The following is a 26,235-nucleotide window of genomic DNA, read 5'->3' as shown; positions in this document are numbered from 1 at the left end:
TAGAGGATACATGTTGTATGGAATTAATGTCTATTGAATGTAATGCAGGATAGCTGCCAGCAAATGTAATAAATTGTACCATTGACTTTGAAGAGAGCAACTGTTGAGTTTCGGCTCTTCTCAGCAGAACTGCCTTCCGAACCGGTGGTAGCTTTTTGTTCATATGTTCATTCGAAGGTTCAAAAGTGCTTGAATAAAGAATACTTTGAATTTGATTTGAATTTACGAATTATAATTTAATATATAATTAACTGGTAAAATTATATCTCTATAAGGATCTTTTAAGTATGACTTGGGTAGGGATCCTAGCAAGTGAGCTTTTACAATTTCAAGGACGTGGCAAGAGGGAAGGTATATCACTTATTATATATACATATTGCAGTATTAGAGTAAAGAGATATAAATATGATATTTGAATTCAATTTCGGGTATAGAAAATGTGTCGACTTTTTATTACGTATATATAAATTTAACCTACCTCAACTTTATGTGGCGGAACTCAACGCCGCGCGTTGTTACCAGAGCGAGGAAAATGTAAATAATTATACATCCAATAATGTACTATACTAGATATTTGCAGATAAACTTGGCAAAAGATATCAACGCGTTCAAAGTTGCAATTGTACTATCGACCAATCTGATTCAAAATATTTAAACAAATAATAAATAATTGTACTCTTTCTTGTGGTCTGTCATCACTAAAGAAAGTTGTTTGATAAGACGGACGTCGACCAGTCAGTGTTTAAACGGAATCTGAGCCCGCAACATGGCTCTCCTTTCAAATATTTGTTTAGTATTTACGTTAACGCTATTAATAATAGGTAATAATTGTTTTTTTATAGTTACTTATGTAAATAACGCGTTAGATGTGCTGTGTATATGTGATTATTTTATTTCAGGAACAAATGGTAAAATGGTACATAAAAGAAGTTTACAGGACATAAAGTGCCAGGAGAGTGGAAGGTTTTACAGGTTTGCTATATTATATATCTTTTTAAATTATTGCACAGAAATTGGGGAACTGACGTCTTAATGGGAACGAAGTGTCTAAACAATAGGTTCCCAGGTACCCTTTGCCTACCATGCTAAGTGAAAAATATAGCGTTAAAAAATCTAAGGAAGAGTAAATTTAAATGAAATATATAAAAAAGATTTCTTTTGTAATTTAAAATAAACTTCACGTATTTCGTTGAAAATACATTATACAAGAGGAACCGCTATGAAGTCTTTTATTAATATAGCTAGGTAGAATTGTTATTAGATTATCCAATTAGAATCTACTACCGCACAATTTATTGCACTAAATATGATATTTTTGTAAAGTGATTATCAACGATTTAGTTAAATAAGTTATCTATTAAAAGTAGCCTTGCTATATATAACTTTTTGATCATTATTATTAATAATTCACTAATTGAATTTTACTTAGCTGCACTGAAAGCTCTGGACACATACAAACACACGTAACAACGAGTTATCCAGTTCGAAACTTCTTTTACTTTTCAATTAGGAAAGTTGGTTAACGGGCTAGCGTAACGTAAATAACTTCTAATGTATCGCAAGTGACAATTCTTACCTAATACCAAGTCAAATAAAAAACGTGTGAGATGATTTCTAAATGTCATCGTAAAAAAGTAAGATAAAACTGAGAGTCATGACCTCAATGATTCTAATTATTTGTTAAGCTTCAAGTATTACTTGCAACTTAACTTCGATATTGATAGATAATGCTCATAATTTGACTTTTACCTAATAGGCAATCTAATTTAGATAGGTAGGCCGTCGTGGCGCAGCGGCACAAGGGTGTGACTGTAACGTGACGGTTGTGGGTTCGATCCCCACTCGAGGAAGTTAAATATTTATTTACGTTTATATTTCCATTTCTTCGATCTGGTGTCGAGGCACAGCATGGCGTTCTACCACTCAACACGCAATGCCTCCTGAATTCGGCGGAAAGTGGGTAATGGAGTGTCTTAACACTAGGTTCCCTCTGCCGACCTCTTTAGCAGATACCTACTTAATAATTACATTTATGTGGGGTGGCGTGGGGTGGACTGGGGTGCCTGCATGGAGGTCCACTAATCATGTTTGTGTCCCTAATCTCGCATATCAAAAATGTTTCACATTGCGTCATTATTAAATGTCATAAAAGACTAAAAGACTACCTGAAGATAGCTACTCTAGTATATGTATATATATAACTGAAAGATTTATTCAGAGTTGTTGAAATAATGTGAAGCTAATTGTTTCAAAACAATATGAAACTATCATACATAAATTATACGACCACAATGTAAATAAGCGCAATCCCTCGCGAATGTGGGGAACGGGAATATCTTAATGGGAACGGAATGTTAAGAAAATTAAATTCCCAGGTTCCCTCTTCCTTCCCTGCCTAGTGCTGCAACGTGAAGCGATATACGATGATAGGGATACAAACAAACAAACAGTTATAAAGAGTTCCGCTGCCTTCCGGTAAGTTGACCCATTCAACACGCGATATCGCAAAAATTCGGAGGAAAGTAGGGAACAGAAGTATCTTAATGGGAAATGTCCTAACACTAGGTTCCCAAGTTCCCTCCTACCCCGCTCTGTACGAGACACAGCGTGAAGCTAACAAACAAACAAACACAAATAAAATAAACTAATGCATACGATGATAGGCATACAAACAAACTGCTATAAAAAGTTCCGCAAAGCACTCACGCAAGCGGTTAACGCACGATATTACAACGAGGGCGTCATAATTTCCCATTCGCGGTGGCAACCAGCAGGACATTGACCCCGGCCACTTTCGCCAACCTTGACTGTTGGCCAGCTACCGTGTCACATTACCGTTTCCTGACGCGTCTCGAGAAATCCACTTTCGCTGATATTAAATCAGCTTGATGCGCCGAAAACAATTCTCGTAGATTTTCTGATTCGAATGTTTTGGTTATATATATTTTTTGCATTTTCTATGGTGTCCTTCACGAGCGTCCATATAAGCTCGGACGGTGACGCTGTCAAGACCAGTCCAGGTCAACTGCAATAAAGAATTCTAAACAAAATAATTCTATGGTGATGATAGTGATAATTTACTCCATTATAAGTTCTACTTCCGTTTGAAGCGGCACTTCGTGCTGCGCTTTGCGTAACAACATTAAAAAACTATAAATTTTACGATTAACGATTTTATACTTATGATAAAATCGTTACGGATAGATGTGTCTATACATGGAAGATTTATAAGAAAAAACAATATTTAAAAAACTGTTTGTCTGTGCGTTTGCTTGCACTAATCTCAAAAACTTTGCAAATTTGGATCTTGTATCTTTTATTGAATTCACGGAGAATTTCAATATAAGTACTATAGTATTATTTTTAATCTGATATTATTATTAGAAAATGAAAGTAATATAGATAAGTAATTTAATATTTATATAATTCTAGCGGAACCTGCAAGCTGGTCGGTAGTTATAAAAAAAGATTATAGCTAATAACCATTATTTTTTGTAATAGATAGCTTAAATAAGTATTATTATTGTAATATTTCTCCGTGACGCTGTAATAGATGCAACGTGAATATTAAACATGGATGTGATTGCTCTTGCTGTGTATTTACATTCTATTTGTTACCACACTATTTACCCAACAGTAGGTAAAGGTAATAGTAAAATAGTTTCTGTTACTAATCTCCATAATTTATGTAAAATATAGAAATTTTTAAACAATTTTTTTTTAACTTACTCAGGATATATTAATATAATCCTATTTTTTAACAATTTTAACATGTTATTCTACACTTAGGAAAGAAAAAAGAAAACGTAACTTGTAAGTTAGCGGGATTTTACTTGGAAGGATTCCAAATTCCAAAAGGCGGAAGTTCAAATCCCGCCACGTTACAATTTTAATACGTTTTCTAAACAAGTATACCTGCTCCTATTTATTAAAAAAATAAAATGGAAAGTAAAATTCGCATTTAATATTCCTAATCATAATAATTATATAACGAGCTATCAGCGCAGTTGGAATGCTTGGGGCAGTAATCTAAAAAAATAAAATTGCATTTATTTTTTTAACAAATAATTTTTTTATTGCTTCTTCAACTTTTAACTTCTTTTCTTCTAAATATATATTTCAAATAGGAACCCAGATCGCAATAGTGAAGTGATATGGACAAGCGACGAATGTTCCCGGTACTTCCTGTGCTTAGAGGGTGAGGTGTTCGAATTCCAGTGCACGAAAGGACTTCTATTCGATGTTAGTCGACAACTCTGTGACATGCCGCAAAACGTTCATAACTGTGATTTGACTTCAGGTAAGTACAAGACACTTTTTTCTTTTAAGCTAATTTTCGATATGTATTTCTATTTCTTTTATAAATAAAGCAGCTTATATAACGATCATAGGAAAAAAATATTAATAAGAGAATACGAACATCGCTAAGTTTTCTATTACACCAAAAAATATCGTCTTACATAAATTCAAATTCAAATTCAAATTCAAAATATTCTTTATTCAAATAGGCAATTATTATAAGCACTTTTGAATCGTCGTCATAACAGCATAATATAAATAAACTACCAAAATTTAAAATATCTGTAAAAAAAATTCTAACATGTAAAGCTTATTACACTGTCCAAGAATATTTAGAGGATAAACATGTATGTAATTAATGTCTATTGAATGTAATGCAGGATAGCTGCCAACTAATGTAATAGTAAAATATACCATTGACTTTGAAAAGAGCAACTGTTGAGTTTGTTGCCGGCTCTTCTCAGCAGAACTGCCTTCCGAACTAGTGGTAGCTTTTTGTTGACATGTACATTCGACGATTCAAAAGTGCTTTTATAGTTTATTTGAATAAAGAATATTTTGAATTTGAATTATATTGTCTATATTAATTATTTTGTCTTCTTCTTTTCTTCTTCTTACTTCTATTACAGAAATAGTGATACCTCAACCCCTACTAGACATGGCAGGGTGCGCAAACGACACCCATTTAGGATGTGCTGACGACACTTGTATTCCTGCCCAATATTTCTGTGATGGATCCACAGATTGTGCTGATTCTTCAGATGAGGTTCGTAAAATAGTATAACATTAGTTGAATTAACATTTCAGACTTACCTAAAAAATGCAGTGGCGTAGTGAGGGGTGGGCGAGGGGGGGCATCATGCCCCGGGCGCCGCTCATAAAAGGGCGCCAAATAGTCGGCAAAACTATTTAAACATACATATGAAATTATATTGTGTTCGTCTGGGGGGCGCTGTAAAAATATTTTACCCCGGGCGCGAGTTAAGCTCGATATGCCATTGATTCCAAGCAATATAAGATTAACATAAATCTACTCAAAAAATTTAGTATAGATTAAAGTACTAAAAACCTAATAATAAGCTTAACTTAAGTTATCTGTAGTAGTAGTACCAAGATATGGGTATAACATATGGGTACATAAACAAATAATTAATACGAAATATCCACATATATCTAATATATAGATATATCGTTATTTTCCGGGATTCTAATGACTTGCATCATCAGACTAACCTACTTATTCACAAATTATATCGAATCACGCGAGCTGGTGTGGAATGGACGCGTGAACTATTAAATTAGAATGTAATTAGCTATCACAGGAACAGGAACTAAATGTTATCATATTCATCGACTTTCAAATACTAAATAATTGATTTTATTTGTACGAGTTATAGGTAGTTATGTATTGTAGAAAATATTTACGTCACTATTCCTTATACCTATTAGTTAACTTTTAAATATGCGTTATTTAACATAGCTTAGGATTAGAAAAATATTAAAATTTTTTATAAAAAATATATAAAATCTAATAAAACTTGAATCTGTAGAATCGTAATAAATAATGGCATAAGTTTAACAACTTGGTTGCATTAGTTAGTACCTAAGCCTATATCAAATTTATATAAAGCATTTAAAGGAACGACGACATACTCGTACCGTCGCTTTTTCATTTTGAAATAACTCAGAATTTAAGGTGCGTGACGGTACGTCAAATATTTACCTAAATATATTTTAGTACTATATTTATCAAAGAGTTTTTCGACCATCATTTCACTCGTTAGTAATTAAAAACTAATTAAAATAATTTAAAAAATAATACGTTGCTTATAATAACTTTTGTAATAATCCCAAGACAAACTGTGGATTCCGTAGAATCGTAGGTAATTCTTGACTTTATACTTTCACTGACTTCGGAATTTTCATATTTCCTAAGCAATTTAACTTGTTAGTTATAGCAATTTAATGCTCACCGCTTTTTACGACCTCTTCGACTGTCAATAAATACAAATAAGAAATGGGAAAGTTAATATAATAAAATATTGTATTAAATAGATGCTTAGCGTTTAATGACTACCATATTATCTATATATATATATAAAATCGAAAGGTGACTCACTCATCACGAAATCTCAGAAACTACATGTGCTAGGAGTCTCAAATTTTGCATAGGAGTTACTTATTATTGGACGTAGGTACTCGCTAAGACGGGAATTTGCAATATTCGACTCATAAGGGGTTGTTTTTGGGGTTGAAAGTTTGTGTGAAACTTCGTTACTGCAAATGCTAGGAGTTTCAAATTTTGCATGGACGTCACTCATGGAGACAGAAATTAATAATAACGTAGTTCACGCAGGCGAAGCCGCGAGGGGGCGCTAGTATTGTATATAATAGGCCGTCGTAACGCAGCGGCACAAGGGTGATTGATAACATACAAGCATGATGTGATTATAACGCGACGATTGTGGGTTCGATTCCCATTCGAGGAAGTGAAATTATTAAATTCCCAGAATTCAGAATTCGGCAGAAAATGGGGAACAGAGTGTCTTAACAGTAGGTTCCCTCTGCCTACCCTGCTATGTGCGGGATGCAGCGTGAAGTTGATTTAATTTTGTAATTTAATTTTAATTATAATACTGATATCCGGAGAGTTCATCTGTTTTAGACTTTAAAAGTGTTTTTGTGAATTTAGCAAATTTTTATTACGTCACTTATAATTTATAAGCCAAGCAAAGCCTGTCACTGTACACGCGACCCACTCGAGGATATGAAATAATTAACATTTTCATTACTTTGCCAAGCCGGACGTGGACGTGGATCTCTGACACGCAAACCGCAATACCTCCTGAATTCGGCGTCAAATCGGAAGCGGAGTGTATAATAGGCTTCCTCTACCCTGGTACATAAGGAATACAGCGTGAAGCTGAAAAAATATATAAATATAAGCACTTGATACAATAATAAATATTTGACACTGTTGTGCCGCCAAGTAGGACAAACACTATCAACGTAGTGACTACAGCTTCGATTCCACCCCATGAACGCTGCACGTCGACACCTTACACTTACTTACGCAATATCTTAGAGATGTTGGGTGGAAAGTGTATAATGAATTTCTTAACACTATATTTTCTCTTCATACCTTGTTATATAGGGCATAAAAATCATAAAAAGTAAATTTTATACGAAAATTTTATAATACCTAATATTCTATAAATACCTACATACTTTACAACTTTATTAAATCAGGGCTGGTGTGACGAGAGCTACGATCCTAATGCTGCTGAACCATGCGATCCTGGACTGTGTCTTTTGCCAGAATGTTTTTGTACTAAAAATGGAACTGACACCCCAAATAACCTAGTGGCCAGTCAGGTAATTAAATATTTATCGATGTGTTTAGGTCAAAATAAAAATAAAGTTGTTCTTATAGATTTTAATACACCTACAACTATTTTCAGACTCCACAAATGATAACCATCACGTTTGATGGCGCCGTAAATCATGAAAACTGGGACATATTTTCGAAGCATCTCTTCACAGAAAGAATAAACCCAAATGGCTGCCCCATAAAAGCAACATTTTTTGTATCACATCCGTATACTAATTATAGACACGTGCAAAAATTGTGGAATGATGGACATGAGATCGCTGTAAATTCCATAACGTAAGTACCTATAATTAAATATAATTGCACTCTTCATAGTTACGTTACGGTACATTTTGTTTAAAAATGTTAAGAACCTTATCGCGTCTTATGGAGACACAAAGAAAATCGTTAAACATATGCTTATATACCAAATAACAACTTTCGCCCCCGACTAGGCATTACGTGTATAGAAACGAAAACCGTAATCGTAACAGTCTATTTGATTTCATATTAAAGCCGAAAAGTATTTACATAATATTTATTTATATAAGTATTTTATAATAATGGGTCCTATTCGTGACAAAATTTTAGACGTTTTGTCTTCCTTAAAAAATGTGTTAGGTATTATAATTCTTTTAAATAGACCAAAAATGCGGAAAATGTATGGAATGAGTGTGAATTTACCTATTAATTTATGATATGAAAATTAAAGAACTCATAAACTTTATAAATTACATGTTACAGTCACCGCGGTCCAGCGGAATGGTGGTCAAAGAATGCTACAATTGAGGACTGGTTTGATGAAATGGTTGGACAAGCAAACATCATGAATCGATTTGGAAAGGTTTGGATGGAGGATTTCAGGTAAAAATTGCTTTACTTTATTGCATTTATATGGGGAATGTGCAAGCAAATTCTAATTATTTCTAAATCTCAATATATGAAATTATTATGATTAAAGAATAATGTATTTTTCCAGAGGTTTACGCGTGCCCTATCTGTCAGTCGGTTGGAACAGGCAGTTCTTAATGATGCAAGAGTTCGGGTTCGTATACGACGCCACTGTGGTGGCACCTGTAGCTGATCCACCCTATTGGCCCTATACTTTAGATTACAAAATGCCCCATCCTTGTAAAGGTGACAATTTGTTTTAATCACATTTACTAACTTCCATGCATTCATGATCTCTTCTAGGTATATATAAGTACGTATGTCTAAAAATGCAGTCTAAATATCTGGATATACTTACTTATGTATAATAAAGTGTTTTTTTTTCGTTTTATTCTAGGAAATAATCAACTGTGCCCCACTAGAAGCTATGCAGGTTTATGGGAAATGGTTATAAATCCACTTGTTAATGGAAAACATACATGTGCCACACTAGACTATTGTTCATCTAATATAACAGGAGAAGCTGTGTACGACATACTATTAAACAATTTCAAGAGGCATTATTTAAAAAATAGAGCACCTTTTGGAATACATCTTAAATCAACTTGGTTAAAGAATAACGAATACTTATCAGCACTCAAGGTAAATCATTAAAGTATAAATGAAAGAAACGAGTTATATAATAATATTATTGACATTAATTTCATCCCATTTGCCATACAAATTGCATAACTGAACAAGCTTGAAATCATGAGTGAATTGATTGAAAAACTTTCACCTCATTATGGCATGTAACTGTCCATACTAGTAGGTACAGTTCTTTCAATAAACTTGCTGTCCAAAGCTATAATTAAGTACGTACATTAAGAATTGTACCGTTCAATGCACATCGACTAACGTCAATTTGTTTTTAGATTTGACAGTTAATGGTTCGATTCCCACTCAAGGAAATTAATTATTTATTACTTCCATTTTCCTCGCTCTGGTAACTAAGTAACTAGGCAAAGCTCGGTGTTAAGTTGCATCACTTGCATCACTCTCCTCTCCTCCTCTCTCGTCCAAAATTCGGCAGAAAACGGGGAATGGAAGTGTCTTAAGTAAATCTTTATGATAACGGAGTGTCTTAACACTCTGTGTGATGATATAGAATGAAACTAAAAGGAATAATAATACCACCATTTTATACTTTCAGAAATTTGTTGATGAATTACTAAAGCTTCCAGATGTCTACTTTGTAACATATCGACAAGTTATAGATTGGATAAAGAGACCCACACCAGTGCTGCAATTAAAGAAATTCCAACCGTGGCAATGTCGAAATCGCCAATTTGATGATTCAGAAATTGCTTGCGCAAAACCAAGAACTTGCAAATTACCTTCTAAAGTGCTAGAACATGATAAATATATGATAACTTGCATGGAATGTCCAAAGACATACCCTTGGATTAGAAACGAATTTGGAGTTGAATAAAAGTGTCTAGGTCATTAAAATCAATTTGTCAAAGTTACCAATTAATTTTAAGGCCTGTAAATTTTACTACACATGGTGTGTGTTACTTTATATAGAATATTATTACCTTAATTTATTCTTTGTTGATAAGTTCATAGTATTAACAATCTTTACCTGGGCTAACTGTGATGTCACTTACTGTTTTGTTGTAATCAAAACTCGTGTTTTTAGTTATGACCTATATATAAATATATGTATATTGTTATTAGTACCTTTTGTTTTGTATTTCATTTTATTTTAGATCTAAAAATATCCACTCCCTACATAGTTATATTATATAGTATTTTTATTGTCATTATAAGAAAATAAATCAGTCAAGCAAAAATCCCACACACAGCAGGGTAGGCAGATGGAACCTAGTGCTTTTTCCTCGATACCAGAACGAAGAAACGGAAATACATATTTAAGTAAATAAACAAACAGGAAACATCCTCAAGTGAGGATCGAACCCACAACTGTCGCATTACATTCACCTAGTGCCTCTGCTCCATATGAATAAAACTGGACCAAATTAGATACTTACATAAAATTTTAAAAAGAGTATTTCCTTGAGTACATTTTGTCCCATGCCAAAATGAATAAAGTATAAATAGATAATTTTAGTAATTTCTACTAGCTGTCATCATGACTTCTGCTAGCTAGGCTTCTTAGGAAGATTTAATTAATCGAAGAATTGATAATGGAAAGTTAATATTTGCTTTATATGTGTATTGACTATAAATCTACAATTATGCCAATGGTGTAGTTGCTATTAAGGAATTAAAATTATTATTAATGAATTTTAGAAATTGTAAGTTCAACGGTTTTGGGTTTGATTTCCAGTCAGGGGAATTACAAATTGGTCAACATGGTCACATCATTGCTACATAGAAACAAATCCCACATAGTATATGCGTTCATGCAACTTAAGCATATTCCCCCTGAGTCATGCAGTTGGATAAATAAAATAAAGAAGTATAAATCTTAATGTTTATTTATAAGTAAAGAACAGTAATTATGTTAAAGCAAATTATCATTAATCTTGAGTGATAAATGGATTATTAATTGCTTCCATCCCATCCATTGGGCAAATTAAGACTACAGAAGTTCCTCTACAAACAACAAGTCCTAGGGCTCTTGTGTCATCCAAAAGTTTATAAGGGTCATCTGGATCTAGAATGAAATATGATAATGAAAATAATACCTGCAAATTAAATAATATAAAATAATTTATGCTTTGTTTACCTCTCAAAAATTCTGTCGTATTGTCTAATACGAGATTTAATAAAGGATCATAGCCTTTTAATATTCCAGCTGCTTCTCTTCCGCCAGCAAATTTGACACGTATACTTTTTTCAAGGTATTTGCTTAAATCTAAAATAGATTCTTTTCTGCGTTTCTCTTTATTATCACCGGCACCTTGTGATGGCTAAAAATTATAAAAAGCTAAATAGAAAATAGTAAACAAACTTAAAAACGTAAGAAATTTATTATATATTCACAAACCTTATTCTTATCACTTTCCTTTGAAGACATCTTACTAAAACTTGTATTAAATACAAATTATGAAGTTATATTTTATTAAACACGACAATACTAAAATATTTAACAAATTAACTTTTAGGTTATTAGTAAACTTAAATTGGCTCATACAATTAATTGACATTGACATTGACAATTCGTAATATTATCTTACCTTCGTAATATGGACGAAGGGGTAAGAATTAAGAAACACCATCTTAAAGTGTGGATTCAGATGAAAAAGTTCTGAAAAAAGAAATAACTGTTCAGTTCATATCACGCCTTTCTTGATATTTAACGCCATTTTAGTCTATTTTGAACTACTTAATTTTGCAGCTTATCCTTTTTTATTAATAATATTTATCCGAGGCCTTTTGATCCTAATATTCTATTTTTTTTTATATATATATATGGCGTTAATATTCTATCTATAATATCAGATTATTTAAAAAAAATCCCACATATGCCTTCACTGTCACTGTCACAAGTTACTTGTCAGCTGCTTCGTATATTTATATACGTCACACAGCCACAGCTCATAACAAATCAAATGGGATTTAGTTTTCGTTTGCATATTGATCTTTTTTAATTTAGATAGTGTTTAGGAACTCACCCCTATAGTGTGAAGTTTTTAATTATATGTTTTCATTATTCTAATCGTGTTTGTAAGGACATCAAATGGCAATTACAATATTAAGTGATCATATCAACTAAACATCTTTAAATAAGATATCAATGCGCTCATCAGTGAGCTATATATTGTCTCACGCGCCAGGAGAGTCTGTGATGTCGCACCCAGACTATGCGCAGCACGCCCAGCACCATGCCTGTTTATTAGTGTTGGTAAAGGGTATTGGGGGCGTTCTAAAGAATTTTAATAAACTCTGGGAACGTATACAACGAATCAACAATATTAAAGTTACTGGTATGTCAATCACATTGGAATGTCAATGTATAGCATTATAGTTGACCCTCTTTAGATAATATACTACAATAGAAACCTCATTAACTAGATTAATTGTTGGTTGGCAGTATTCAGATATGTGAATAAGTAAAAATATTATTATATTAATATATCTATAAAAGAACTCCTCAGCATTCCAAAGTTATCACTTTGTTCTGCCAAATAAATGTATGAAATACTAAGATGTTGTTTCTCATTATTTAATAATGCTGCAAGTTTTTTATCCAATTGGTTGTAATGATAAAATGAATAATCAGGTTTCAATTATATATGTACAATAAAATTTATTTAGTTTTGGCTTAAAAAATAGTCTTTGATGTAAAACATCTTTATCAACATAAAAAAGAAATCTATCATTCATTTGTATAATAATGAAATAGCTATAATTTAATGTTAAATAATTTATTTTTTCTGTAAAACTCACTTGGCCAAATATATAATATTTTTATCATATAACTTATAAATTATGAAAACATTTCACTTCATATGTGTGCACACACGCACACACTTTTTTTTATATTTAAAATAAAATGTAGCTTTTCCACCTTTTTAAATCTGCCATCAGCTATGTAGCCATAATCTTTTGTCATTTTTCTTGTTGCTTCAGTAAATATTTTCCTCCCATCTTTAGCATAATCCACCTTCAATTTAGTCTATGTGATCTAGTCACAGTATTTGTCATTATTTAAGTCTTGTAATAACATCATTTTTTTTGGGCTTATGTGCTTTTATAAAAAAATAATAACTTCTATTTTTAAAGATTCTACTGGCCAAGTTAGAGATATTTGGGTGAGATATGTTCGAGATTATCCCGTAGAAAACAATGACTGGGGTGACTTTCAAACACACAGGTAAAATTAAAATATAATTGTATAGTATATTGATAAATTATTGGTATTTTGGGGCTGTTGTTATGAAGTAAGAGAATAGCTAAATACAAACACGACAGTTATTTATAGGTTTAAATCCGATTCGTGAAAATAAAGCATATTCATTTCATTGCTACTTTTAGGCAGACAGAGCATTTGGTTTCACCACCCAACATGCAACGTCCAAGTACCAAAGGAAGTGTCTTAACTTAACACTGGATTCCCTCTGCTAATCATTTATACCAAATAAAGAGTAATCTAAATAAATAACAAAAAACTATATCTTTGTTGGGAATATTAATCATTATAATGTATTTTATTCCAGGAGATTATTAGGACTTATAACTCTAAGCAAGTTTACCAATCAAGTGGAACTAAATGAAGTTTGTAGAGTTCATGAATCATTGAAGGTAAAATATTCAAATACATTATATGATTCCCGAGCCTTTATGTTTGGCCCTGGTAGTAATTTGAAGAAACCAGAACAAGAACCTGAAACTTATAGTGTCTATGAAGAGGAAAAACCAAAAGAAAGAACTAGTTTAACTGATAGGTAAGAACATATATTCGGCTTTAACATAAATGACAAAAAAATCGGTCAAATGCGACTAGTATGATATGAATAAGATGATTATGGGTTAACAGGAAGTACAACTTATAACATTAGGCAAATTTAAGTTTGTGAAATCATTTATACGAAACTTTGAGATCATCTGTTGCGCATGGGCACAAGGATAGACTGTAAACGCGACATAAGTGTTTTAATGGGCACGAAATGACTTAACACTAGATTTCTCCTGCCTACTCTCCTCTTTGGGATACTGTGAGAGCTAAAAAAAAGCCTTCTTTTCTGTAAATCCTTCTGTACTATCAATTAGTTATTAATTTAATATTTAGTTTCGTTAAAAATAAGGGAAAATCAGCACGGGAAGCGTGACTTGTGACTGTTATATTGTTGAATGAACTAGTGAATATGGAAATGACTTGTCCAATGACACGTTATATTCGTTTTCAACAGAATATCTCTACCAAGTGACCAAGCAGATAGTTTATCATCATCTGAAAGCTTTCCCAGATCGTCATCGTCTAATACCTCTTATCCATTGCAAGAAGAAAACTTTACGACGCCATCTAATTTCAAAACACATGCCTTATTTTACGGAGAAAATGATTCCGTACCAGATCTAGAACAGCATGTGGCTGATCTCATTAATTCTCTGTTTTGGGTCGTAGAATCTAAAAGGTTAGAGAGATCTAGGGAGAAATTGGAAAAAGTGTCTTTACTTTTAGCTCCATTTGAGAAACGAGATTTTGTAGGTAAGTGGTATATTTGTGGTAAACAATTACAACCGCATTTGTGTAGAATAGTTTGATAATATTAATACAGCAATTATAATACTCATATAAAAATATTATTTTCAGTATTAAAGGTAATAACAAACAAAATATAAATTGGCAAGTTAAAGTCTGAGTGATGATACGGAATTCGATATTACTAACATTTTTCCGCCGGCGGATAATTATTGCCTATCCGCCGAGGCGCGGGGGCACAAATGGTGACTGACGTGACTATAATGCAACGGTTGTGGGTTCGATCCCCAGTCGGGGGAATGATTTATTATTTATTACTATTTTCATTTCTTGGCTCTGGCACTAAGGCTCTGCGTTGAATTCCGCCACTCGACACGCAATGTCTCGAAAACTTGAAAGTCAAGTCAAGAAAGTGGGGAACAGAGTGTCTTAACAGTAGGGTCTTTTATATATTCATCATGTTTTTAGGACTCGACATGGAATCACGTAATAATAAAAAACGTTGTATGGGACGTGTAACAAAAAACTTGGCTGATTTAACTCTACAGGCGGGACTTGTAGTTGAAGCATTAAACTTATACCATTCGTCAGCGGAAATCCTAAAATCCGTTAATGATTGGCTTTGGCTTGCTGCTGCTAAGGAAGGTAATATATATTTATATGGTTTAGTTAACACACACACGCTTGAATAGCACAATTATTTATTTACTAATCTGAATTACTTTTGTGTTTTAATAACATTATTATTTTTAAAAAACAATATATATAGAAATAAAAAAAAACAAATTTAATAAAACAATTATTCTCTTGTAATTTTCTCGAACATATTTTGTTTACATTGATACACCTTCTTGAACAAATAGTAATAAAACTTTAAACTAAGATTTTTTATATATAATTTTCAGGCCACTGTACAACATCAGCCATTCTTCAATATCCTAACCTACGAAGCTCCACGCCACTACAACGCAACGCGAGCCTCCAAGAGAGTTCACCAATCAAATCCAAGCCCCTTTCCCTTTACCAACCAAGCACAGATCCTTTCAAAAAGTTCAAATTACACTCATCTCCGCTAAGATCTTCCAAGACTTCCAGTCCAGTGAACCCTCCCAGTGAACTAACGCCTTCCTCGTCTGAAAGCGTAGAGTCTTCTTCTAAACAATCTGAAACTGATAACGCTGATTCCGTATCAATAGCTTCATCTAGTGATATAGACTATCAAAGTCAGAAATCTTATCTAAGTCCCGATCTTCCATCTATACCAAGACAGCCTCCGTCTCAAATAAACAACCAGTATCTTCTAAATGGTGAAGAAATCGCCGAAAAGTATCGCAAAGCGATAATACATTACAGTAAATACCAAAATGCCGGTATAATTGAAACGGAGGCGTGTTTCAAGGCGGCTAGAATTGCGGTCGAACAGAATAACAGTTTGCACGCATCGAGTTTCCTCCAAAATGTCATATTTATTAATTTAACTCTTAGTGAACAAGAGAAAATTCAAAGATTTGATACATTGGCGGAATTGTATAAAGAAATTGGTAAGTGAGCCCGTTTGTTATATATATAATTGTTATACTTTGACTACTTTTGTTGTGGGTTTTTTCCCAATTATTTAAAACGAATAATATCTTCTCCATTTAAGGGTTCCTACGCAAAGCCGCGTTCTGCCAACGCCTGGCTGCCACCAGGCAAGTGAGTGCCAACAATCCTAACCCGGACTGGCAGAGGTGCTACTACCTCATGCTGCACAGCTTCCCTGGCCACAAACTGAGTCTTGATCCTAATTATGTGATACAGCATCAAGTTGGTGTGTTTTTTTAAACTTAATAATGATATTCAGACAAAATTCACAAAGGGCCTATAACCCTGATAAGCATAGGAAAGATGAATGGGCTTCTAATTAATTATTTTTAATATTGTTGTATTAAATAAATTTAAAATAAATAAATAAACCAAATAATAATTGAAAGCATAAATAACTGAAAGATTTTAAAAGTAAACCAATTGTTGGATAGTTGTAATGGACAAATATCAGTAGATTGTGTGGTTGAAATAAGTAATGTTATGTTACTCTTTAAATTATGTGAAGCTTGGAACAGCACCTGGGACTTGTGACTCCAGGTGAACGTGGCAAATACAAAACTATTAATTTAATTTAGTATAGTATACAAACTATTAATTACAATACAAAACTATTAATTTAATTTAGTTTAGTATTTTATCCACTCTTATTTTGTTTCTACATTCAACATAATACTTAAAAACATAATTAAATGTTTCTTAGTTAAAGAAACTTATAATAAGGGCATAAAATAGTAGAATTCAAGGTAACTACGTTACAATGACATCATTGTCAGTAAAATCAATTGAAATAAGTATATCGACAATATAATTTTATAACCACAATAAGGGTTTCCGCGACATATAATCGATTACCACCAGGTTGGCCAGCACTCCAGATCCAGCTCCTTCAGGAGCTGGTGGTGGCGTCCCGGCGCATGGGTCACCCCGCGCTCGCCACTCGTCACAAGACCTTCCTGCTGCAGACCATGTGGCCACATCTCACCGGGCAGGAGCATAGGGATATGGCTATACAGTTACAGGTGGTTATGTGCTCCAATAACTCCTTGCCATTAAATAGAAAATTATAAAATTTACAAGCATATTTATAAATTAAATTTCAAAGTAAATTGATTAACTTACAATATTAATAAATTATAAAAAGCATAAATTATATTATATGAAAAAATATCGCAAAGATCTTGCACAGTTTCATAGAGGGACGGTTCCAAATCCTGCTATGTTAAACTTTTATATTTTCTAAAATTATATCATATTATAATTATTATGTTAATAAAAAGGTCAATAAAAAGAAAGGACAAACAAACTTCATGGTTATTCGTTAAATTATAATAAAAAAGAAAATAATTCAACATTTCCTCACAAAACTACTTCTGTACAAAATTTGCAGGCACTCTCCGCCGAATGCGAAGGAGGTCCGGTACCTCTCGTACTAGAAACAGGAGAAGTTATACCACCAGCTAACCTAACACACGTGCCAAGTTGTTCCCATTTCACGACTCGTCCTTTACCACATGCACGAACACCACATTTGATCAAGTCGAAATCGAACTCGGGACCCTTCATATTCACGCCTATACACTTTGGTAGCTTGGAAAGAAAGAGTAAGAAGGATGAAGGCAAAATGGGTGAGAGCTAAATTATTGGCCTTTTGTATTTATTATATTTTATGTAGGCCTTAGTGGCGCATGGGCACGGTTGTGAGTTCGATTCCCACTCGAGGGAATGAATTATTATTTAATTAATATTTTCATTCTTCGCTCTGATACTAAGGCAAAGCGCAGTGTTCATGCAATGCCTTGAAAATTCGGCGGAAAGTGGGCAACAGAGTGTTTTAACATTAGGTTACCTCTATCTATCCTGCTATATGCAGGATGCAGCGTGACTCTGAAAGAGAAGAAAAACAAATTCTAATTTTCATTTTTTCGCAACTAAATGCAATATTATCAACAATTTATCATTTGCATGTGAATTAACAAAGTCAAAGTCAAAGTCAAAATATCTTTATTCCATAAAAATGCTTAACATTCACTTGGACATGTCATAAAAGATAAAAAAAAAAAATGGAAAACAAAATAACCAAAAAAAATGTGCAATTTTGACTTGAAAAAAGCCCGTTGAAATGGTTGAGCTCATGAGAAGATACAGGCAAAGAAACTCATGGCCACTCTTTTTAAATGCCAACATTTGTTATAAATCACAATTAACAATTTTAACTTAGAAATAGAGCAACTCATTTCCAAACATCTTTATCGCGAACATAATCTTTAACAGAGTAATAAGCTTTTTGGCAGAGCCTGTGCTTTACCACTTTTTTAAATTTGTTCAGTGATAAATTAACCACGTCGTTTGGAAGTTTGTTATAAAAGTGTATACTTTGACCTACGAATGAGTGAGACACTTTATGGAGCCTAGAGAAGGGCACAGCAAGCTTATTTTTATTTCTTAAATTATATTGATGGAGGTCACTGTTTTTATTAAATTTATTAATATTCTTATGCACATATACTAAGTTGTCGTAAATATATTGAGAGTGTAGTGTGAGTATGTTAAAGTCTTTAAATTTATTCCTTAGTGACTCCCGTGGACCCATTTTATAGACTGCTCGGACAGCCCGTTTTTGGAGCACAAAAATGGTATCTATGTCAGCGGCACTACCCCAAAGTAATAGGCCGTAAGACATAATGCTATGAAAATAGCTGAAGTATACTAAACGCGCGGTGTCAACATCGGTCAGTTGACGAATCTTGCGGACAGCATACGCTGCCGAACTAAGTCTACCAGATAAAGTTTCTATATGCGGACCCCATTGTAACTTAGCATCTAATGTTATACCTAAGAAAACAGTTTCATTAACTACTTTAAGTTCCTTATTGTTCATCAAAACCCTGGTTTCTACTTGTTGAACATTCTTAGTAAAGAACCTGATACATTTAGTTTTACTACTATTTAAAAGCAAGTTATTGGCACTAAACCAGTGCAATATCCTAGAAAGAGCATTGTTTACATCGTCAATTTCCAATTGCTGTCTATTAACCTTAAAAACTAAAGATGTATCATCTGCAAACAACACCATTTCACAGATATCTCTCATAAGGTGAGGTAAGTCATTAATGTACAAAAGGAACAAAAACGGACCCAGAATAGAGCCTTGTGGCACCCCCAATGCTACAGGTGACCCGTGTGATAGTTTCCCGTTGACATTTACCTTTTGAATCCTATCACTTAAATAAGAAGTGAGAAGATCCAAAGCAATGCCTCTTATACCATAGTGGTGTAGCTTCCTGATAAGAGTTTTATGCTGCACACAATCAAATGCTTTGGATAAGTCACAAAACACCCCAAAGGCATCACGTGACTCCTCCCAAGCCGCGAATACACTCTCTAATAATTTGACCCCAGCATCAGATGTTGACCTTCCACGAGTGAAACCAAATTGACCTGTGTGCAGTAATTTATTTTTATTAAAATAAGTAAGAAGCTGACTGAGTATCAGCTTTTCAAAAATTTTACTAAACGTAGGTAGTACTGAAATCGGTCTGATTTTGTGGGGTCTTGCGTACTACCTGATTTAAACAATGGAGTTATTTTACTATATTTCATCAAATCAGGAAACACTCCACAATCAATACATCTATTGTAACTAAATTGTAACTAAATCAGGAATCAAAATATCAATTAAAGAATTTATGATATTAACTGAGACACCCCACAAGTCGGCTGTCTTTTTCATACTAATTGATTTGAAAGCTACACTAATGTCTGAATAATTTACATGACGGAAAACGAAACCATTATAAAATTCGGGAACATTGTCTTTAATTAACGATTCTGCAATAGTGGTGGAAGAACCTAAATCGTTTGTTAGACTGACTGGGAAAGTAGAGAAAAACTTTTCAAATGCAATGGCCACTTCCAAATCGGAATCAACAATGTGACCGTCAATACTAAGTTTAAAATTAGAATCTTTCACCCTAGTTCTCCCAGTCTCGGCATTAACAACCTTCCAAGTGGCTTCAATTTTATTATTACTATTTCTGATTTTTGTTTTAATAAATAAAGATTTAGCAATTTTGCAAACTCTTTTGAAAATTTTAGAGTAAGATTTTAAGTACTCTTTAAACTCTTCACCACTATTAAACTGTTTTTCATAATATAACATATACAGTGTCTCCCTACTCTTATAAATACCTGCTGTGGCCCAGTCTCCAAAGATAGGACTATCAGTAATTGTAATCTCTTTGGGAGTAAATATTGAATGAAATTTATTAATAAAAGAGTAAAAAAAAGAATTGTACAAAGAATTGGGAGGTAAAGTTATATCTAAAACTAGTAAATTAGTTAGTAAACTAACTCTCATATGTTCCAAACGACTAGCTGTGACAGGTACAACAGCAATTCTTTTCTTAGCCACCTGTTTTTTCTTACTATAGAATTCTACTAGCTGACCAGAGTGGTCAGAATCCAATTTATTAATAATGCTTTTGTAGCATGGAATAATGTCAGTAAATATGTTATCTATACAAGTACTAGTCGTAGGAGTTATTCTGGTTGGCTCCATAAATAAATTAAGTAAATTGTGTGACTTAAAAAGACTTAATAAATTAATGGTGGGACTAAAACTTTCCAAAATATTAACATTAAAGTCCCCACACACTAACAAAGGCTTACCCGACTTGGTAAGTTTGCTTAAGGCCTCATCCATTACTTCTAAAAATAATTTTAAATTGGCGGAGGGAGGTCTGTATACACATATAACAATGAATTGCTCTAATTGAACACACGCTAATTCGATAGAACATTCTACAGAAAGGGACACAATATCTTTCCGTTCCTTGAACTTAAGGTTCTTGTTTAATATTATAAGCGACCCCCCGTGTATTGTGTTGATTCTGCAGAATGAGCTTCCTACCCGGTGGTTTCTGAAATTAAACATGAGCTGGTTCACCTTTAACCAATGTTCAGTAATACACAAAACACTAATTTCCTCCGAGTTCATGAATAATTCCAGCTCTAGCTGCTTGCCCCCCTTCAAGCAACAGATGTTCTGATGAACTAATCTAATAGAATTAACATTTTTATTATTATTTTTGCACGGATATTGTGATGATGTGCAATGTGCGTGATTATTGTAATTTAATTGTAAAGCTGGCTGGATCAAATGGATATTTAATAATAAATTAGAGCTAGAGGTTGCTACCTCTGTTGTCTGAGAAATTAATTTAAATGTTGAGAAATGTCAACAGAGTGTAAATTATTAGACATAATGTCAGAATAAATGGGAATGTCAGTCTGCTCAATAGAAGCAGTTGAAGTAGTAGCCAAGTTCTTGGCTGATAAGTCAAAATAATAGGATAGCACAGAAGCTATCTGTCTCTTAAACCTATGACCAAAATAATATTTACTTTGAGTCAAAAATAAAGTTTTACTAACTATTTTGTTAGTGTCAATTAAATGAAATTTGTCATTATATGTACTTATTGTGTGCAGAGTAGAGTTTAGCTTATATCTGTAATTATTTTCCGCTTAACAAATTATACTTTAACTTAATATTTTTAAACTATTTATATTTACAGAATACTTATGGGTGGAGGACGACATATGCGAAGTTCAAATGAAACTAACGAACCCTTTGCCGTTCGAATTAAAAGTATCAAACATGAGACTTTTAACATCGGGAGTGGTGTTTGAGTCCATTCCAGAAACAATAATACTTCCACCAGATTCTCCTACCACAGTAAATTTACATGGCACGCCTAAGGAAATAGGGGAATTGCAAATTTTGGGCTATTCCACGCATACTTTAGGAGTTAAATCGAATTGTAGACTTAAAAATATGCCAACTCCTAATAAATTCCCTGCTTCATACACTATTGAAGTGATAGCTAGTTTACCGACTATTACAATTGAAACAACTTTATCTTTATCTGGCAACATAAACCTTTTGAATCCAGAAATTTCTGGAAACATAACTAATATTTCTTTGTATAATGGAGAAAGTACTGAGTGCACTATAAAAATTACAAACACAAGCAATGTGCCAATAGAGTATCTTGATTTATCTATTCAGGTAATTTATATTTTTTAATAAATATATTATATCGAATTGTTAATATTTGTGTAAAAGATCAAACTATAATTCCTTTTTTTGTAAAAGCAAGAAAATAATAATCTGATATATATTTTTCATCGCTAAAGCTTTTCAGTGCCAAATTAAAGAATAAAATGTATAAATATTTTAGAGTAACAACAAAATTAATAACGTGAAACACTCTTATATGTAATAGGTGTAACAATTCAATATAAAAATTACATAATTTGCAGTCAAACATGGACAGTTCTCTGCAAACAAAGGTGTTTCAATGGTCAAACGAAAACATACAATCGCAATTACCAATCAATCCAAATGAAATAGCAACAATTATTATGAAATTGTACGGGGAAGCTGATTTTCTTGATTTGGGAGGAGTGGGCGAAAACCTATTTCCTAATAGTTTGACCTCTAATTATCCGTCAAGAGTTGGGTCTCCTGTACCGAATGCTCAAACGTCGTTGCCGACTCAGAGTTCGAATCCGCAGAATTCGTTAAGCAGTGGGCTTGTTGTTAATCGCACTTCGGGGAGTTTTAGGTGGGTATTATGATATTTTTATTTGTTTAGTATTTGGGCACAGATATAACTGACAAGGAAACTAACTACGAAACCTCACGACTATCCGTGAATAGGGAAGTAAGTGTTTGTTTTGTTTTAATTTATAAGGGTTTTACGCAAAAAAGACGTCTATGTGATTTACAGAAAAAACATAATACAAAATACAAAATGGTTTTCGCTGTAGGTATAAAATTGTATAACTATTTCGTCTTCACATATTATTTGTGCCGAAAACTTCAACAATTTATTTACCTACAGAAAATTCCTTAATTTCCTGGAACTGAATCACACTTTAAAATAATAAATTATATTATTCTCATTTATAAATAATATTTTCATTTAAGATCTTCTAATTCGCAAACAACCAGCTGGTCAGCACCATTATCCATAATGCCGCCGTCGCGAGGACGACAAATTGAAACGCAGGTGACTAGAAAATTTCACTTAATTTTACTTACTAATACAGGTTTTAAGCTAAACTATTACAACAGAATAATATAAAAATGTCTAACTAAAAATTAATATCTTAGGTGTTTCAATTATTATTTTTTTTTTAATTAATAGTTTTTGTGAAGTGCGACAAACCAGTGTTGACTGCAATTGTCATGGGTTCGATGCCCACTCCGGGAACAAATCTTATCATTACCCTACTAGAGGCATTGAGTTTAATACTAATTTTCCATCCTATTATAAGGGAAAGTGCATATGTAGCTGCTTTTTATGAGTTCATTTATAGTAGAAAAACTTTAATAAAAGATGTCGGCCTGCCCAAAACTATTAGAAACTATAATATATCAATGTATTTTTTTTCTAAGTTGTCAAAAGATAATAAAAATATTGATTTCCTTACAGATTTTAATACGTTATTCGGGTGGAGCAGGCAAGGAGATACATTGCCGCCAATCAACACTACAATTGAATCTGGAACTGCTACCAAGTGTTTCTATTACTCATTGGGATGTTTTACCTGCGGAAATGTAAGGAAGTGTTTAATTTCTTTGTTTTACTTTCACGCTGTATCCTGCATGTGTATGGGTAGGCAGAAGGAACTTAGCCCACCCTAAAATATGTGAAATGCACTGTAAAGCTAAAAAAAAAGATATTTTATTACTTTCTAACATTTCAGTCCAAGTCAACTCTACCTAGTATTAGATATAACAAATCTTACAAATGAAGAAATGGATTTCCACTACACTCCTAGCAAACATATTCTAATAGAGGGCAAGGAGTCCTGCAGAGTGCCCGTCCCTTTAGACAGATGTCCGTTTAACACTAATAAGACTGATGAAGGTATTGTTTTAATAATATTTTATTTCCCTTATATGTTTGTCAAGTAATATATATTTCTCTTTTAATAATCAATTGTTCACACCAGAACTATATTGTATGACCAGACCTAGTGTTAAACTATAAGATAATGATTTCTTTTTTTATTTCAATTTATTATAGCAAAGCGTCCAAATCACTTTTGCGTAAAGCGAACTTACAAGAATGTTAAAAACATGTATTTCAAGAAACGAAAAATAAACCATTGAATATGATTAAATGTTTGTTTTTGTTTAGATGCAGGTGAACCAAAATCAATAAGTACAGGAAATTCAACAAACAGCTTGGAACTCATGTGTTCAGAACATTTAACTAAGAATGTAGATCTTAAATGGCATTTAATGCAGTCTAATATCACTGGTAAAGCCTCTGTAAAAGGAATCACATTGTCTCAAACTATGATGGATATTGTTAGAATGTCGCCTTTGAACTGGGGTAAGTGTAAAATTAAATAAAATGACTTAAGTATGTAGTTTTCTTTAAACTTTGCTCTGTATCCCAAAGAAGGACAGAGGGGCAGAGGGAACCTCATGTCAAGATACTTTGTTCCCTAAGAACAGCCCAAATTTCAAGATTCGTGTGACGCGTGTTGTGTCGGCGAAACGCTTTAGCCTCCCCCTTCGTGGTAATAATATATTTTTTAAACGCTTTCAGAGGTTAGTGTTAATAAGCAACATATAAAGCCACAAGAAGAATACAATTGTACAGCAGGTGAATGTCTCTCACTTGGAGTAGCTGTATGGAACCATTTGACACGGCCATTACATAAACTGTGTTTATCTGTGCAATTCTATCAAGATTATAACAATGGAGTTTTGAATTATAAGCTCGATAACAGAGTTGCCACTGCTGGGAATAATAAGTAAGTTATTTGCTATTGCGAGCAACCAGTCCACTAGAATAGTGGTCAGACACTCTGTCTCCTTTACTTTATTACCACTTTTAGAGGTATTGTGCCTTAAGTGTGGATCTCAATACCGCTTGATCTGTTATTATAGTGGAATAATACAAGCATTAATTCTTCCGAGTGACACTTCACAACAAAAGCTTCATTTATCCTTTACTTATTTCAACTAGTTTTCTTTTTTTGTGTTATATTTGCATGAATTAATTTAAATTTTCATATAATGTGTTTGTAATATTACCTTTTTTCTCTTTTAGAGTGGTTTTATCGACATTACTTGAATCGGCTAAGGCGTACCACGAGTGTACAGTTGTATTCTTAACGCCTGGTGAATACAAAATTGACATACAATGTTCTACAACAGAACCAATATTAGACGATATACCTATTTTAAAAGATACAAGCCAACCGGTACAATCTTGTGCAGGAGAAGTCAGTCATATTTGGCGATTCATACCACCTGTTGCTATTAGTGTTTCTGACTAAAAAGTATTTCCCTATTTATCGTGGTAGACAATTGGAACCTAGTGTTAAGACACTTCATTTCCCATGCATCCATCGGTTGGCTTAAGTCATTGCCGCCTTTTGTATCCCAGAGCGAGAGACAAAAATATAAATAATTTATTCTCTCAAGTGTTTACAGTAAGATGTCGTTTCGTTGCAACACAACGGCGTCAATCGGATAGTATTTCATTTTTGTAATTATTATATGTATTTATTTTCAAATGAAGTACAATAGAATAAATAAATACTTGTAAAATTATATACACAATGTATTTTATGTTAAGTACTGAAACTGAATATATGATACATAATATATATTTATTTAGTTATTTATGGCCTTTTTATTAAACAAAATATTAAAATAAGTAAAAAAATCTTAATGTCTATAGGTAACTAAATACATAGTACATTTTAACCGATCAAATTCCTATCAGAAACAAACTAAATACTTCCATTTTATATTTTATAAAGAAAAAAGAACCTATTATTTTTTTTTAATAAATCATTATGCAACGATTCTACTGCTATTGCAAGAAATTTAGTTTTTCAATGT

General features: G+C 32.9%; 4 protein-coding genes across 4 annotated transcripts in view; 2 read left to right on the top strand and 2 right to left on the bottom strand.

Moving 5' to 3' along the window:
- Nucleotides 1–4,741, bottom strand: part of LOC146539073 (estradiol 17-beta-dehydrogenase 11-like) — a 57,856-nt gene extending 53,115 nt beyond the window's left edge. The window contains exon 1 of the mRNA XM_085185274.1: nt 4,721–4,741. The gene's annotated coding sequence lies outside the window, so the exon portion shown is untranslated. The remainder of the gene's footprint in view (nt 1–4,720) is intronic.
- Nucleotides 689–10,281, top strand: ChLD3 (Chitin and LDLR binding deacetylase 3). The gene is made up of 10 exons (XM_085185271.1): nt 689–821; nt 900–972; nt 4,128–4,300; nt 4,929–5,065; nt 7,549–7,674; nt 7,761–7,966; nt 8,414–8,533; nt 8,649–8,806; nt 8,958–9,202; nt 9,753–10,281. The coding sequence occupies exons 1-10, from the start codon at nt 767–769 to the stop codon at nt 10,029–10,031; spliced, it is 1,572 nt and encodes a 523-aa protein (XP_085041397.1). The 5' UTR covers nt 689–766; the 3' UTR covers nt 10,032–10,281.
- Nucleotides 10,282–11,025: 744 nt separating this feature from the next.
- LSm7 (U6 snRNA-associated Sm-like protein LSm7) lies at nt 11,026–11,716 on the bottom strand. The gene is made up of 3 exons (XM_085185543.1): nt 11,556–11,716; nt 11,295–11,478; nt 11,026–11,222 (listed from the first exon to the last, which is right to left on the bottom strand). The coding sequence occupies exons 1-3, from the start codon at nt 11,583–11,585 to the stop codon at nt 11,086–11,088; spliced, it is 351 nt and encodes a 116-aa protein (XP_085041669.1). The 5' UTR covers nt 11,586–11,716; the 3' UTR covers nt 11,026–11,085.
- Nucleotides 11,717–12,165: 449 nt separating this feature from the next.
- Nucleotides 12,166–26,011, top strand: brun (trafficking protein particle complex subunit brun). The gene is made up of 17 exons (XM_085185268.1): nt 12,166–12,495; nt 13,295–13,385; nt 13,729–13,956; nt 14,422–14,720; nt 15,183–15,359; nt 15,620–16,255; nt 16,360–16,524; nt 17,160–17,320; nt 17,689–17,926; nt 21,875–22,368; nt 22,623–22,927; nt 23,293–23,374; nt 23,801–23,925; nt 24,075–24,238; nt 24,512–24,709; nt 24,929–25,136; nt 25,436–26,011. The coding sequence occupies exons 1-17, from the start codon at nt 12,306–12,308 to the stop codon at nt 25,662–25,664; spliced, it is 3,990 nt and encodes a 1,329-aa protein (XP_085041394.1). The 5' UTR covers nt 12,166–12,305; the 3' UTR covers nt 25,665–26,011.
- The last annotated feature ends 224 nt before the right edge of the window (nt 26,012–26,235 follow it).

Source organism: Heliconius melpomene, chromosome 5 (assembly GCF_056956725.1).
Source record: "Heliconius melpomene rosina isolate 202511_hmr_F chromosome 5, ASM5695672v1, whole genome shotgun sequence".
NCBI lineage: Eukaryota > Metazoa > Arthropoda > Insecta > Lepidoptera > Nymphalidae > Heliconius > Heliconius melpomene.
The sequence above is the reverse complement of the archived record's forward strand: the minus strand, read 5'-3'. Positions and strand labels throughout refer to the sequence as shown.

Excerpts from the sequence above, each read along its gene's own strand:
- ChLD3 (XM_085185271.1), top strand. The coding sequence starts at position 767 with ATGGCTCTCCTTTCAAATATTTGTTTAGTATTTACGTTAACGCTATTA. Across the intron at positions 822-899 it reads GTTAACGCTATTAATAATAG|GAACAAATGGTAAAATGGTA; the intron begins GTAATAATTGTT and ends ATTTTATTTCAG. Across the intron at positions 7,675-7,760 it reads ATAACCTAGTGGCCAGTCAG|ACTCCACAAATGATAACCAT; the intron begins GTAATTAAATAT and ends AACTATTTTCAG.
- LSm7 (XM_085185543.1), bottom strand. The coding sequence starts at position 11,585 with ATGTCTTCAAAGGAAAGTGATAAGAATAAG. Across the intron at positions 11,479-11,555 it reads AGGAAAGTGATAAGAATAAG|CCATCACAAGGTGCCGGTGA; the intron begins GTTTGTGAATAT and ends TATAATTTTTAG. Across the intron at positions 11,223-11,294 it reads TACGACAGAATTTTTGAGAG|ATCCAGATGACCCTTATAAA; the intron begins GTAAACAAAGCA and ends ATTTCATTCTAG.
- brun (XM_085185268.1), top strand. The coding sequence starts at position 12,306 with ATGCGCTCATCAGTGAGCTATATATTGTCTCACGCGCCAGGAGAGTCT. Across the intron at positions 12,496-13,294 it reads CAACAATATTAAAGTTACTG|ATTCTACTGGCCAAGTTAGA; the intron begins GTATGTCAATCA and ends CTATTTTTAAAG. Across the intron at positions 23,375-23,800 it reads GACGACAAATTGAAACGCAG|ATTTTAATACGTTATTCGGG; the intron begins GTGACTAGAAAA and ends ATTTCCTTACAG.